At 41.1% G+C, this 14138-nt stretch overlaps 1 protein-coding gene across 8 annotated transcripts in view; it reads left to right on the top strand.

The window, feature by feature from the left end:
- The window catches only part of Lclat1 (lysocardiolipin acyltransferase 1), a 144328-nt gene that overhangs the window by 55094 nt on the left and 75096 nt on the right, over positions 1-14138 (top strand). For all 8 annotated transcript variants that reach the window (XM_039113081.2, XM_039113082.2, XM_039113078.2 and 5 more), the window contains one exon: positions 3504-3702. In XM_039113081.2, coding sequence (XP_038969009.1) covers positions 3504-3702 — 199 coding nt within the window. The remainder of the gene's footprint in view (positions 1-3503; positions 3703-14138) is intronic.

The following is a 14138-nucleotide window of genomic DNA, read 5'->3' as shown; positions in this document are numbered from 1 at the left end:
AGTCTTGGCTGCTCTCTGAGGTGGACTCTAGGCACCCTTGAGCACCCTCAGCTACATTTCCTGATCAGGCTCTTTTCAAGTAAAATTTCATTTTCACAAGTTGGAGCCCTTAATGGATAAAGTCTATCTTTTTTTCTTTTATTTTTTTATTTACATTTTAAATGTTATCTTCCTTTTCTAGTTTGTCCTCTGGAAACCCCCCCCATCCCATCTCCCCTCCCCCTTCTTCTATGAGGGTGCTCCCCACTCTCTCTCCTGCCTCCCTGCATTTCCCTACACTGGGGCAGCGGACCATGACAGGACCAAGGGCCTCTCCTCCCATTGATGCCCAACAAGGCCATCCTCTGCTACATATGTGGCTAGAGCCTTAGGTCCATCCTTGTGTACTCTTGGGATGGTGGTTCAGTACCTGGGATTCCAGGGGGGGAGGGTCTGGTTTGTTGATATTGTTGTTTTCCTATGAGGTTGCAAACCCCCTCAGCTACCTCAGTCCTTTCTCTAACTCCTCTATTGGGTACCCTCTTCTCAGTCTAATGATTGGCTGCGAGTATCCGCCTCTGTATTTCCCAGGCTCTGGCAGAGCCTCTCAGGAGACAGCTCTATCATACTCCTGTCAGCATGCATCTCTTGGCATTCCCCAGTAATGACTGGGTATGGTGACTGTATGTGGGATGGATCCCCATGTGTGGCAGTCTCTGGATGGCCTTTCCTCTGCCCATACTTTGCCTCCTTATTTCTTCCTGTGAGTATTTTGTTCCTCCTTCTTAGAAGTACTGAAGCATCCATACTTTTGTCTTTCTTCTTGAGCTTCATGGGCTGATATTAGCCCAAAAACTTGGAATATCCAAGATTTAATTTGCAGGGTAAAGTCTTTCTCTTCTGGCACATTTCCTATTACCCCAGTGCACAGCCAGGTGGTTCTGTGGTTGTTTAACTTTTTTTGAGCTCTTTTCTCCTCAATAAACTGCATTCTCTCTCTTTTTTTTTTTTTTTTTTTTTTTTTTTTGGTTCTTTTTTTCGGAGCTGGGGACCGAACCCAGGGCCTTGCGCTTCCTAGGTAAGCGCTCTACCACTGAGCTAAATCCTCAGCCCCTGCATTCTCTTTTAAACATGCACCTCCCATTTGTCTCTGTTGTCCTGGCTGTCCTGGATCTAGCTGTGTAGACAGGCTGGCCTCAAACTCAGAGATCCTCCTGCCTTTACCTCTGTGTCTGCCGCCCCAGTATTAGGATTAGTGGTGGGGGCTACCACCACCTGGCTTTTATTGTTTCTCTCTCTCTTTTTAACTGTAAACCTGGGTAAATCTAATAAAAAGTAGCCATGCCACAGAGACAAATGGTCTCTTGTCTGAGAATTTCCTCTGCCAAACAAAGTAGTGATTAGCTTTAAATTCACTCCACCAATGTTCTCAGGACATAGGCAGAACAAAGCCAGATTCTTAGATGAAATTATGAACAGACAGATGAGGAGGTCTACTTTGTGGGGTGACAGTCCGTTACCCAAAACATCCTCTTCAGCTATGAGTTTTACCCACTCTTTTCTGCTATTCACTTGAATGAAAAAAAAAATTTTTTTAAATGGGATAGAACTTGACTATTACTCTGTTATATCAGAAAAACAGAGATCCACTTACCTTGGCCTCACAAGCCCTGGGGTTAAAGGCATGTGCTTTTAGTTTTTAAACAACAACAGCAACAACAGCAACAACAACAGCAACAACAACAACAACAACAACAAGAACAGCAACAACAACAGCAACAAACCATTGAAAAGTGCTTTAATCAGTAATCTGTGTGTGTATTTCCATGTGTGTGTGGTGTGTGCGTGCACAGAAGAGCATGTCCTGTAATAATTTCCTCTACTGCTGTCCACTCATCCTTGAGTTAGGGTTTCCCAGACTAGAAGCCAGCAGACCTCAGCAGTCTGTCCGTCTGTCTCCATGGATGTTGCAGTAACTGCAGCTGTGGAGCAGATCAAGCTGCAACACTGCCAGCCCTCGTTATCACCAGGGAGCTACTTCCTAGCAATCCTACCCAGTGTCCTCTCTCGGGAAGAAGTAGCCGTGGGTACAACTTTGTAGTTGTTTCTTTTACTGAGTTCATTTTCCTCTCAAGCCCCCTGCTCTTGTAGAAAGCCTTCCGTGTGGATATAAATCTGGGGTTTGTCTTTGCTCCTCTTTCAGTGTGGTGTCTGTGCTTCCTTCCACCACAGATGCTCATGTTCAGTGTTGTTGAATCATTTCGTGAGATTTGAGGGGCGGAATTTTCTCTTAACCCCCTCTGAGCAAGCTTTTCTCCATTAGTTATAAAATAAAATAGGACTTACATGTAAATGGTTTGGAATTTAAACTGAAGTTGGGCATAGGGATATGCTGTAGTCTTGGTTTCTTGGGAGGCTGTGGTAGGAGTTTAAACCTAGATTCTGGGCAATATAATAAAGAAGGAAAAATAAAAGGGCAGCACACTAGCTCACTTTGTAAGAGCTGTGGTCTAATACACACTTTCCTTCTGAATATTTAATCTAAATTATAATCACAGTCATTAGAAATATTAATTTAACAAACATGGCAAGCATTTCTGCATCCATTTGTATCAGGCATTCGCTGTAGATGGTAGGCGGGAAGACTTTAGTAGACAGTTACTTCAGTTTTTATGTATTCTTTGTGTAACAAAAGACCATCTTACAAAAAAAAATAAATTTAGAGCTGGGTTTGGTGGTACATACCTTTAATTCCAGCACTCAGGAGGCAGAGACAGGTGGATCTCTGTGAGCTTGAGGCCAACCTGGTCTATAGAATGAGTTCCAGGACAGCCAGGGCTACACAGAGAAACCCCGTCTCAAAAATCAAAACCTAACAACAAAAAAGAAATTTAGTTCCTTCAGTTCTATATTCAGTTTTATTTTTGATTATTCTTTCTAGAAAAATTGGGTAATAATCATACCATTATATCCTTAAAATTACCCAGTAGAATTTTTGTACCTTTTTAAACTTAATAATGTATTTTAAAGGTAGTTTATATTTTTCTATCAAGTAACTTCCAGAAATTAAAATTAGTGGAAGAGATTGGAAGTGTTGAAAGCACTTCCTAGTTTCACCCCAGATCAGAGCACCCCACCCCCCAATTTTTATAGAAGCTAGAGTATGAGAGACTATGTTTTATATGTTAGGAATCATAGGACATATATCATGGCATGATAAAATTTACCTATGGAAAACTTTTAAAAGCAAGTCATTATTTAGTTTGGACTTAGTTTTGCTAAGACAATTTTTTTGTTTAGTTAGTTTTATAAATATCATCCCTTTTTTTGGTAATATAAAAGCAATATATCATAGTTGTGACAAGGTTAGCAAGAAGGAAAAAGGTCCAGAACTCTTAATTCTTTGTTTCCTTTTACTATAGTGAATACCTGATAAATTCATAAACATGGTTATGAGTGATTTCATAGGTGACTGAAAGCCCCAGCTGACTTGCTCTATGTTTGTGTTTTTTTATTTTTTGCAGGCATTGTTGGAAACCATGTTTGGTGTGAAAGTAGTTATAACAGGAGATGCATTCGTACCTGGAGAGAGGAGTGTCATTATCATGAACCACCGGACAAGGGTGGACTGGATGTTCCTGTGGAATTGTCTAATGAGGTACAGCTACCTCAGGCTGGAGAAGATTTGCCTCAAATCCAGTCTCAAAAGTGTTCCTGGATTTGGTACGTTAATCATGTTTCTTTAAGTGCTTAACTCATTTTGTATGTGATATGCCTGCTCTAAGAACAAATGAGGTAGGTTAAACAGTATGCTATTTATTCTCAGCTTTCCTCATGAAGCTAAAAACATTTCTAGTTTGTTTTTCTCTTTAATGGCTTTGCTATGTGATTTTGTCTTAATCTCTGATTTAAAAATACCTTACTCTAGAAGGGAAAAACTAGGATGAAGGAAGCAGATCACTTCTAAGGGCAACCGTTTAAAGGATGTGAATTTAATGGATTGGTTGCTTTCTTTAAAAACTTCATTTACAAATTAAAATGACACAAACTCATTCTCAGGCTGTCAGAATTAGCCACTCTCTCCTCAGCTTGCCTGCAGACAAGCTCATGAGGTTCTACAGCTGCAGACTTGATCTTGCTTTCCTCCTTAAAATCGTGTCCTCTATTAGTCTCTTCGTTTGTAGAGATGGCCTCTATTTTCATCGATACTCTTTTTTCCATTTTTTTGACTTGCCACCTTCTACTTTTCGTGTACTTCCTTTCTTGTGTGTGACCAAATATAAAAATCATTTACGGGAGCATAGGTGAGAACGTGCTCACAAGAGTCTAGGTACTTTGCCAGTGGCTGCACTACTGAGAATTATGCAGGCTCCTCCAAGTGTTAGTGCATGGTAGAGCACACAAGCCTCTCCTTTTCCATCACAGGGTGTTACTGGCCCAGTCTCAAACAGGGAACCACAGCTGCTGTGGGTACTGAGCCTTGCCATCCCAGAAACCAGTGCTTCACAGGGCGCAGTCCCCTCTTGTTGCTCTTTCATGGTGCTCCCTGAGCCTCAGAGGGGGATAATAAAAGAGGCAGGTATCTGGATATTCAGGAGTCATTCCAGTCATGAATCCCTGCAGTTGCTGTGGCTTCCAGAAAAAAATGTTTCTCCAACTAGACTCACATCTCATAAGTGTGGTTGCTTAGAAGACATTTTGAAGGCACTCCATGTGCATTTAGTAAAGCAACAGTAGAACAACAGCAGTGGCTTTCTCACCATGAGTTGTGACCTCCCATCCATGGGCTTTGGACTGCTTACAGTGCTTACCTAGGCCTAGCTTCATTTCCTCTTCGGGAATAGGCATCAAATCAAATCTCACTATAGCACATGAAAACACACACATCCTTCCCCCTCCCCCGCCCCAGTTTGATTTCTGTGTCCTGTGATTAATGCATGTGGCATCCTTGCCATCAGGTTCTAGAGAAGAACCAATTGACTGGCATCTGCCTGTATTTATTTTGGGGGCTTGAGTGGCTTAAAAACTTAAAGGAGATGAATCATTTCTTGTACTGGGGTTTTTGTTTAATAATCTGTGTCTTCTGGGAGCTGATTAGCTCATATGCACACAGAACTTTCATTTCAGACACTTTAAAAAATGTTCTGGTTAACTTATTGGGTATCAGAATTCCTTCTTTTTTTTCTCCATACATTGTAAATATTGGTTGACCCTCCTCTCCACTTCCTCTTCTCCTCTCTTCCTGCTTCCTACCATATCAGATCTTTTTACTTCCTGCTGTTTCTTCATCCTGCTCTCTTATTCATTCTGCCACACAACTACTTCTCTTTAAAGAGTCTTTAGTTTTCTCTATTCCTGACCAATTTCTTCTTCATTAATGCACATGTACATAAAATAAAAGCTAACTTTGCATATGAGAACATGTAGTGTTTATGTCTGTGATCCCAAGTTACCTCACTTAATGTATTATTTTCCAGCATTATTTTCCTCCACTAATACATCCATTTCACATTATTTCATAATTTCATTTTTCTTTATGACTGAAGATAATTCTCTTATGTATAAGACTATATATTCTCCACCTGTTCGTCAGTTCATGTCTCCCTACTATTGTAACAAAGCAACCATGAACATGGATGCACAAGGCTCTCTATGGAATCCTATAGATATGTACGTACCTGGAGTGCCGTAACGGGGATTGTTTTTAGGTGTTTTAGAAACCTGCACACTGATTTATATAGTGATTACATTCTCATGGTGATGAGTGAGGGTCTCACCAATATCTCTTGTCATTTGTCTTCTTGATAATAACCACTCTAGCTAAAATGAGATGGACTCCCAATGTCGTTCTAATTTCCATTTATTTGGGTAAGGATGTTGAAACTTGAATTATGTACTCCCTTGTTTTGTTTTCCGAAGGCCCTTTGTGTCTTCTGTATCCATTCCCTATTGGGAGGAGCTCATGAGGAGTTCCTCCATGTGGGCAGTCTCTGCACTCAGTAAACTATGTTGCTGTAGTGACCTTTCAATTTCTTGATTATCTTCCCGTTAGCTTAGATGGCTGCTCTTACTTTGTAAGGGGCTGAGTCCTACAGAGAGACTGCGTACCTGGGCCTGGATCTTGAAGTGTTCTCTCTGCTTTTCCTCAGTTTGAAAGTTTCGGACTTTATGTTGACGTCTTTGGAGCTGATGTCTACACAGGTGGCCGATTAAGATGGAGCTTCATTGCTGTCCTGGTAGACCAGGCTAGCCCAGCACCGCTTGTTGCCAGTGTGCATTTAAGGGCGCATACCTATGCCCTCTGTTCTACTGTACCGATGCGCGTGCTTTTATTGCTGATGACCCTCCTGTGCCATTGTCTCTGCCCAGGATCGCCTGGAATATGGCTTCTTTCCTACTTCCATGTCAATTTTAAGACCCTCCCCCCTATTTCTGTGAAAAATGGTGTTGGAATTTTGATTGAGATTTTATTTAATTTTGGCAGATCAGCTTTTTTGATGTAAGAGACTTCACTTCCTTAGTTAGCTTTAATCCAAGATTTCATTCTCTTTTTTTTGAGTTTATTGTGAGTAGCATTGTTTCTTAGCATGTTTGTCATTGGTACATATGGAAATCACTGATCTTTATGTTGATACCGCACCGTGCCACTGCGCTGAGGGTTCCTTGCCAGCTTTGTTTTCTGCTGAAATCTTGAGGGCTCCGATGTATGGTGTCATGTGTGTTGTGTTTATAAAAAGATAAAGGGATGGATTATGTTCTGTGGAGGACTGGGGAAAGGAGTGCCCCTGTGGGCCCGTGCTGAAACATCCCTTCCCCCTGACCAGTCACAGGACAACCAACGGTATAGTGCAGAGTTTATTCAGGGCATGGGGAGGGGGATTAAGAGGGTAGGTAGTAGAGCAGAGAAGGAGAGAGGTAGAGAAATAGAGGCCAGCCATGAGCACATGGAGAGGGGGGGGGAGGGGGAGAAAGGTGAGGAAGAGGGGGCAAACAGCCCCTTTTAGCATGTCAGGCATTTCTGGTTGTTGCCAGCTAACTGTGGGGGTGGAGCTTAGAATGTTAACAATGTGTACATGGGGATGCCTTAATAATTTAGTTGGGAGATTGCTTTTAGCTATTTTTTAAAAATGGGTTATTATAATTAGTTTTAGTGTTGTTATATCATAGATCTGTATAGGACAGAAGCAGATAAAACACTCAACACTATAAAATGGATTAAATATTATGTTGCAAGTATCTGAATGAAACACTTTGAATAAGAAATACAAAGGATGGCTGAGACACCGCCGGAACCTGAAAGAAACAGACTGGATAAACAGTTCTCTGCACCCAAATCCCGTGGGAGGGAGAGCTAAACCTTCAGAGAGGCAGACAAGCCTGGGAAACCAGAAGAGACTGCTCCCTGCACACACATCTCGGACGCCAGAGGAAAAAGCCAAAGACCATCTGGAACCCTGGTGCACTGAAGCTCCCGGAAGGGGTGGCACAGGTCTTCCTGGTTGCTGCCGCTGCAGAGAGCCCCTGGGCAGCACCCCACGAGCGAACCTGAGCCTCGGGACCACAGGTAAGACCAAATTTTCTGCTGCAAGAAAGCTGCCTGGTGAACTCAAGACACAGGCCCACAGGAACAGCTGAAGACCTGTAGAGAGGAAAAACTACACGCCCGAAAGCAGAACACTCTGTCCCCATAACTGACTGAAAGAGAGGAAAACAGGTCTACAGCACTCCTGACACACAGGCTTATAGGACAGTCTAGCCACTGTCAGAAATAGCAGAACAAAGTAACACTAGAGATAATCTGATGGCGAGAGGCAAGCGCAGGAACCCAAGCAACAGAAACCAAGACTACATGCCATCATCGGAGCCCAATTCTCCCACCAAAACAAACATGGAATATCCAAACACACCAGAAAAGCAAGATCTAGTTTCAAAATCATATTTGATCATGATGCTGGAGGACTTCAAGAAAGACATGAACACACTTAGGGAAGCACAGGAAAACATTAATAAACAAGTAAAAGCCTACAGAGAGGAATCGCAAAAATCCCTGAAAGAATTCCAGGAAAACACAATCAAACAGTTGAAGGAATTAAAAATGGAAATAGAAGCAATCAAGAAAGAACACATGGAAACAACCCTGGATATAGAAAACCAAAAGAAGAGACAAGGAGCTGTAGATACAAGCTTCACCAACAGAATACAAGAGATGGAAGAGAGAATCTCAGGAGCAGAAGATTCCATAGAAATCATTGACTCAACTGTCAAAGATAATGTAAAGCGGAAAAAGCTACTGGTCCAAAACATACAGGAAATCCAGGACTCAATGAGAAGATCAAACCTAAGGATAATAGGTATAGAAGAGAGTGAAGACTACCAGCTCAAAGGACCAGTAAATATCTTCAACAAAATCATAGAAGAAAACTTCCCTAACCTAAAAAAAGAGATACCCATAGACATACAAGAAGCCTACAGAACTCCAAACAGATTGGACCAGAAAAGAAACACCTCCCGTCACATAATTGTCAAAACACCAAACACACAAAATAAAGAAAGAATATTAAAAGCAGTAAGGGAAAAAGGTCAAGTAACATATAAAGGGAGACCTATCAGAATCACACCAGACTTCTCGCCAGAAACTATGAAGGCCAGAAGATCCTGGACTGATGTTATACAGACCCTAAGAGAACACAAATGCCAGCCCAGGTTACTGTATCCAGCAAAACTCTCAATTAACATTGATGGAGAAACCAAGATATTCCATGACAAAACCAAATTTACACAATATCTTTCTACAAATCCAGCACTACAAAGGATAATAAATGGTAAAGCCCAACATAAGGAGGCAAGCTATACCCTAGAAGAAGCAAGAAACTAATCGTCTTGGCAACAAAACAAAGAGAATGAAAGCACACAAACATAACCTCACATCCAAATATGAATATAACGGGAAGCAATAATCACTATTCCTTAATATCTCTCAATATCAATGGCCTCAACTCCCCAATAAAAAGACATAGATTAACAAACTGGATACGCAACAAGGACCCTGCATTCTGCTGCCTACAGGAAACACACCTCAGAGACAAAGACAGACACTACCTCAGAGTGAAAGGCTGGAAAACAACTTTCCAAGCAAATGGTCAGAAGAAGCAAGCTGGAGTAGCCATTCTAATATCAAATAAAATCAATTTCCAACTAAAAGTCATCAAAAAAGATAAGGAAGGACACTTCATATTCATCAAAGGAAAAATCAACCAAGATGAACTCTCAATCCTAAATATCTATGCCCCAAATACAAGGGCACCTACATACGTAAAAGAAACCTTACTAAAGCTCAAAACACACATTGCACCTCACACAATAATAGTGGGAGATTTCAACACCCCACTCTCATCAATGGACAGATCATGGAAACAGAAATTAAACAGTGATGTAGACAGACTAAGAGAAGTCATGAGCCAAATGGACTTAACGGATATTTATAGAACATTCTATCCTAAAGCAAAAGGATATACCTTCTTCTCAGCTCCTCATGGTACTTTCTCCAAAATTGACCATATAATTGGTCAAAAAACGGGCCTCAACAGGTACAGAAAGATAGAAATAATCCCATGCGTGCTATCGGACCACCACGGCCTAAAACTGGTCTTCAATAACAATAAGGGAAGAATGCCCACATATACGTGGAAATTGAACAATGCTCTACTCAATGATAACCTGGTCAAGGAAGAAATAAAGAAAGAAATTAAAAACTTTTTAGAATTTAATGAAAATGAAGATACAACATACTCAAACTTATGGGACACAATGAAAGCTGTGCTAAGAGGAAAAGTCATAGCGCTGAGTGCCTGCAGAAAGAAACAGGAAAGAGCATATGTCAGCAGCTTGACAGCACACCTAAAAGCTCTAGAACAAAAAGAAGCAAATACACCCAGGAGGAGTAGAAGGCAGGAAATAATCAAACTCAGAGCTGAAATCAACCAAGTAGAAACAAAAAGGACCATAGAAAGAATCAACAGAACCAAAAGTTGGTTCTTTGAGAAAATCAACAAGATAGATAAACCCTTAGCCAGACTAACGAGAGGACACAGAGAGTGTGTCCAAATTAACAAAATCAGAAATGAAAAGGGAGACATAACTACAGATTCGGAGGAAATTCAAAAAATCATCAGATCTTACTATAAAAACCTATATTCAACAAAATTTGAAAATCTTCAGGAAATGGACAATTTCCTAGACAGATACCAGGTATCGAGGTTAAATCAGGAACAGATAAACCAGTTAAACAACCCCATAACTCCTAAGGAAATAGAAGCAGTCATTAAAGGTCTCCCAACCAAAAAGAGCCCAGGTCCAGACGGGTTTAGTGCAGAATTCTATCAAACCTTCATAGAAGACCTCATACCAATATTATCCAAACTATTCCACAAAATTGAAACAGATGGAGCCCTACCGAATTCCTTCTACGAAGCCACAATTACTCTTATACCTAAACCACACAAAGACACAACAAAGAAAGAGAACTTCAGACCAATTTCCCTTATGAATATCGACGCAAAAATACTCAATAAAATTCTGGCAAACCGAATTCAAGAGCACATCAAAACAATCATTTACCATGATCAAGTAGGCTTCATCCCAGGCATGCAGGGATGGTTTAATATACGGAAAACCATCAACGTGATCCATCATATAAACAAACTGAAGAACAGAACCACATGATCATTTCATTAGATGCTGAGAAAGCATTTGACAAAATTCAACACCCCTTCATGATAAAAGTCCTGGAAAGAATAGGAATTCAAGGCCCATACCTAAACATAGTAAAAGCCATATACAGCAAACCAGTTGATAACATTAAACTAAATGGAGAGAAACTTGAAGCAATCCCACTAAAATCAGGTACTAGACAAGGCTGCCCACTCTCTCCCTACTTATTCAATATAGTTCTTGAAGTTCTAGCCAGAGCAATCAGACAACAAAAGGAGATCAAAGGGATACAGATCGGAAAAGAAGAGGTCAAAATATCACTATTTGCAGATGACATGATAGTATATTTAAGTGATCCCAAAAGTTCCACCAGAGAACTACTAAAGCTGATAAACAACTTCAGCAAAGTGGCTGGGTATAAAATTAACTGAAATAAATCAGTAGCCTTCCTCTACACAAAAGAGAAACAAGCCGAGAAAGAAATTAGGGAAACGACACCCTTCATAATAGACCCAAATAATATAAAGTACCTCGGTGTGACTTTAACCAAGCAAGTAAAAGATCTGTACAATAAGAACTTCAAGACACTGAGGAAAGAAATTGAAGAAGACCTCAGAAGATGGAAAGATCTCCCATGCTCATGGATTGGCAGGATTAATATGGTAAAAATGGCCATTTTACCAAAAGCAATCTACAGATTCAATGCAATCCCCATCAAAATACCAATCCAATTCTTCAAAGAGTTAGACAGAACAATTTGCAAATTCATCTGGAATAACAAAAAACCCAGGATAGCTAAAGCTATCCTCAACAATAAAAGAACTTCAGGGGGAATCACTATCCCTGAACTCAAGCAGTATTACAGAGCAATAGTGATAAAAACTGCATGGTATTGGTACAGAGACAGACAGATAGACCAATGGAATAGAATTGAAGACCCAGAAATGAACCCACACACCTATGGGCACTTGATTTTTGAAAAAGGAGCCAAAACCATCCAATGGAAAAAAGATAGCATTTTCAGCAAATGGTGCTGGTTCAACTGGAGGGCAACATGTAGAAGAATGCAGATCGATCCATGCTTATCACCCTGTACAAAGCTTAAGTCCAAGTGGATCAAGGACCTCCACATCAAACCAGACACACTCAAACTAATAGAAGAAAAACTAGGGAAGCATCTGGAACACATGGGCACTGGAAAAAATTTCCTGAACAAAACACCAATGGCTTATGCTCTAAGATCAAGAATCGACAAATGGGATCTCATAAAACTGCAAAGCTTTGTAAGGCAAAGGACACTGTGGTTAGGACAAAACGGCAACCAACAGATTGGGAAAAGATCTTTACCAATCCTACAACAGATAGAGGCCTTATATGCAAAATATACAAAGAACTCAAGAAGTTAGACCGCAGGGAAACAAATAACCCTATTAAAAAATGGGGTTCAGAGCTAAACAAAGAATTCACAGCTGAGGAATGCCGAATGGCTGAGAAACACCTAAAGAAATGTTCAACATCTTTAGTCATAAGGGAAATGCAAATCAAAACAACCCTGAGATTTCACCTCACACCAGTGCGATTGGCTAAGATCAAAAACTCAGGTGACAGCAGATGCTGGCGAGGATGTGGAGAAAGAGGAACACTCCTCCATTGTTGGTGGGATTGCAGACTGGTAAAACCATTCTGGAAATCAGTCTGGAGGTTCCTCAGAAAATTGGACATTGAACTGCCTGAGGATCCAGCTATACCTCTCTTGGGCATATACCCAAAAGATGCCTCAACATATAAAAGAGACACGTGCTCCACTATGTTCATCGCAGCCTTATTTATAATAGCCAGAAGCTGGAAAGAACCCAGATGCCCTTCAACAGAGGAATGGATACAGAAAATGTGGTACATCTACACAATGGAATATTACTCAGCTATCAAAAACAACGAGTTTATGAAATTCGTAGGCAAATGGTTGGAACTGGAAAATATCATCCTGAGTGAGCTAACCCACTCACAGAAAGACATACATGGTATGCACTCATTGATAAGTGGCTATTAGCCCAAATGCTTGAATTACCCTAGATCCCTAGAACAAAGGAAACTCAAGACGGATGATCAAAATGTGAATGCTTCACTCCTTCTTTAAATGAGGAAAAAGAATACCCTTGGCAGGGAAGGGAGAGGCAAAGATTAAAACAGAGACTGAAGGAACACCCATTCAGAGCCTGCCCCACATGTGGCCCATACATATACAGCCACCTAATTAGACAAGATGGATGAAGCAAAGGAGTGCAGACCGACAGGAGCCGGATGTAGATCGCTCCTGAGAGACACAGTCAGAATACAGCAAATACAGAGGCGAATGCCAGCACCAAACCACTGAACTGAGAATAGGTCCCCTATTGAAGGAATCAGAGAAAGAACTGGAAGAGCTTGAAGGGGCTCGAGACCCCAAAAGTACAACAATGCCAAGCAACCAGAGCTTCCAGGGACTAAGCCACTACCTAAAGACTATACATGGACTGACCCTGGACTCTGACCTCATAGGTAGCAATGAATATCCTAGTAAGAGCACCAGTGGAAGGGGAAGCCCTGGGTCCTGCTAAGACTGAACCCCCAGTGAACTAGACTATGGGGGGAGGGCGGCAATGGGGGGAGGGTTGGGAGGGGAACACCCATAAGGAAGGGGAGGGGGGAGGGGGATGTTTGCCCGGAAACCGGGAAAGGGAATAACACTCGAAATGTATATAAGAAATACTCAAGTTAATAAAAAAAAAAAGTTATTTGAAAGAAAAAAAAAAAAAGAAATACAAAGGATGGTAGTTGGCAGGAGAGTAAGATGAAATATAAGGATCCATTAAATTAAAGAACATAGAGGAAAATGAAAATCATACCAGGAAGTAGAGTAATAAGGAAAATGGATAGCTGCAAGCATTTTAGTCTGTATTATAAGGCTCTGGCAGAGCCTCTCAGAAGATATCCATATCAGGGTCCTGTCAGCAAGCACTTCTCCCTAGTATAGGGAAATGCCAGAGTGTTGAGGTAGAAGTGGGTGGGTGGGGGAGCATCCTCATAGAAGCAGCAGTAGGGGGTATGGGAGAGGAGGGAAAGGGGATAACATTCGAAATGTAAATACATAAACTATCTGTAATGGCTGTTTGTGGTTGTCAACATGACTACATCTGGAATGAACTACAATCTAGAATTGGAGGGCTCACCTGTGATCCTGATTGAGACTGGGACATACAAGTTTCTGACCTGGATCATGGCATGGAAATCTTGAGGAATAGTGACAATGAATTCCAAGAGACTAAGGCAAGGAGATCTCTGAGCTCACGGTCATCTGGAACAAAGCAAGTCCCAGATCCAGGCATGGTGGCACACACCTTTAATCTGGGATACACCTGCTGGAGACATGATTAGTGGTATCAAAATGTACAAAATCAATGTAACCTTTA

This window comes from Rattus norvegicus, chromosome 6, assembly GCF_036323735.1.
Source record: "Rattus norvegicus strain BN/NHsdMcwi chromosome 6, GRCr8, whole genome shotgun sequence".
In the NCBI taxonomy this organism is placed as follows: domain Eukaryota; kingdom Metazoa; phylum Chordata; class Mammalia; order Rodentia; family Muridae; genus Rattus; species Rattus norvegicus.
The sequence above is the reverse complement of the archived record's forward strand: the minus strand, read 5'-3'. Positions and strand labels throughout refer to the sequence as shown.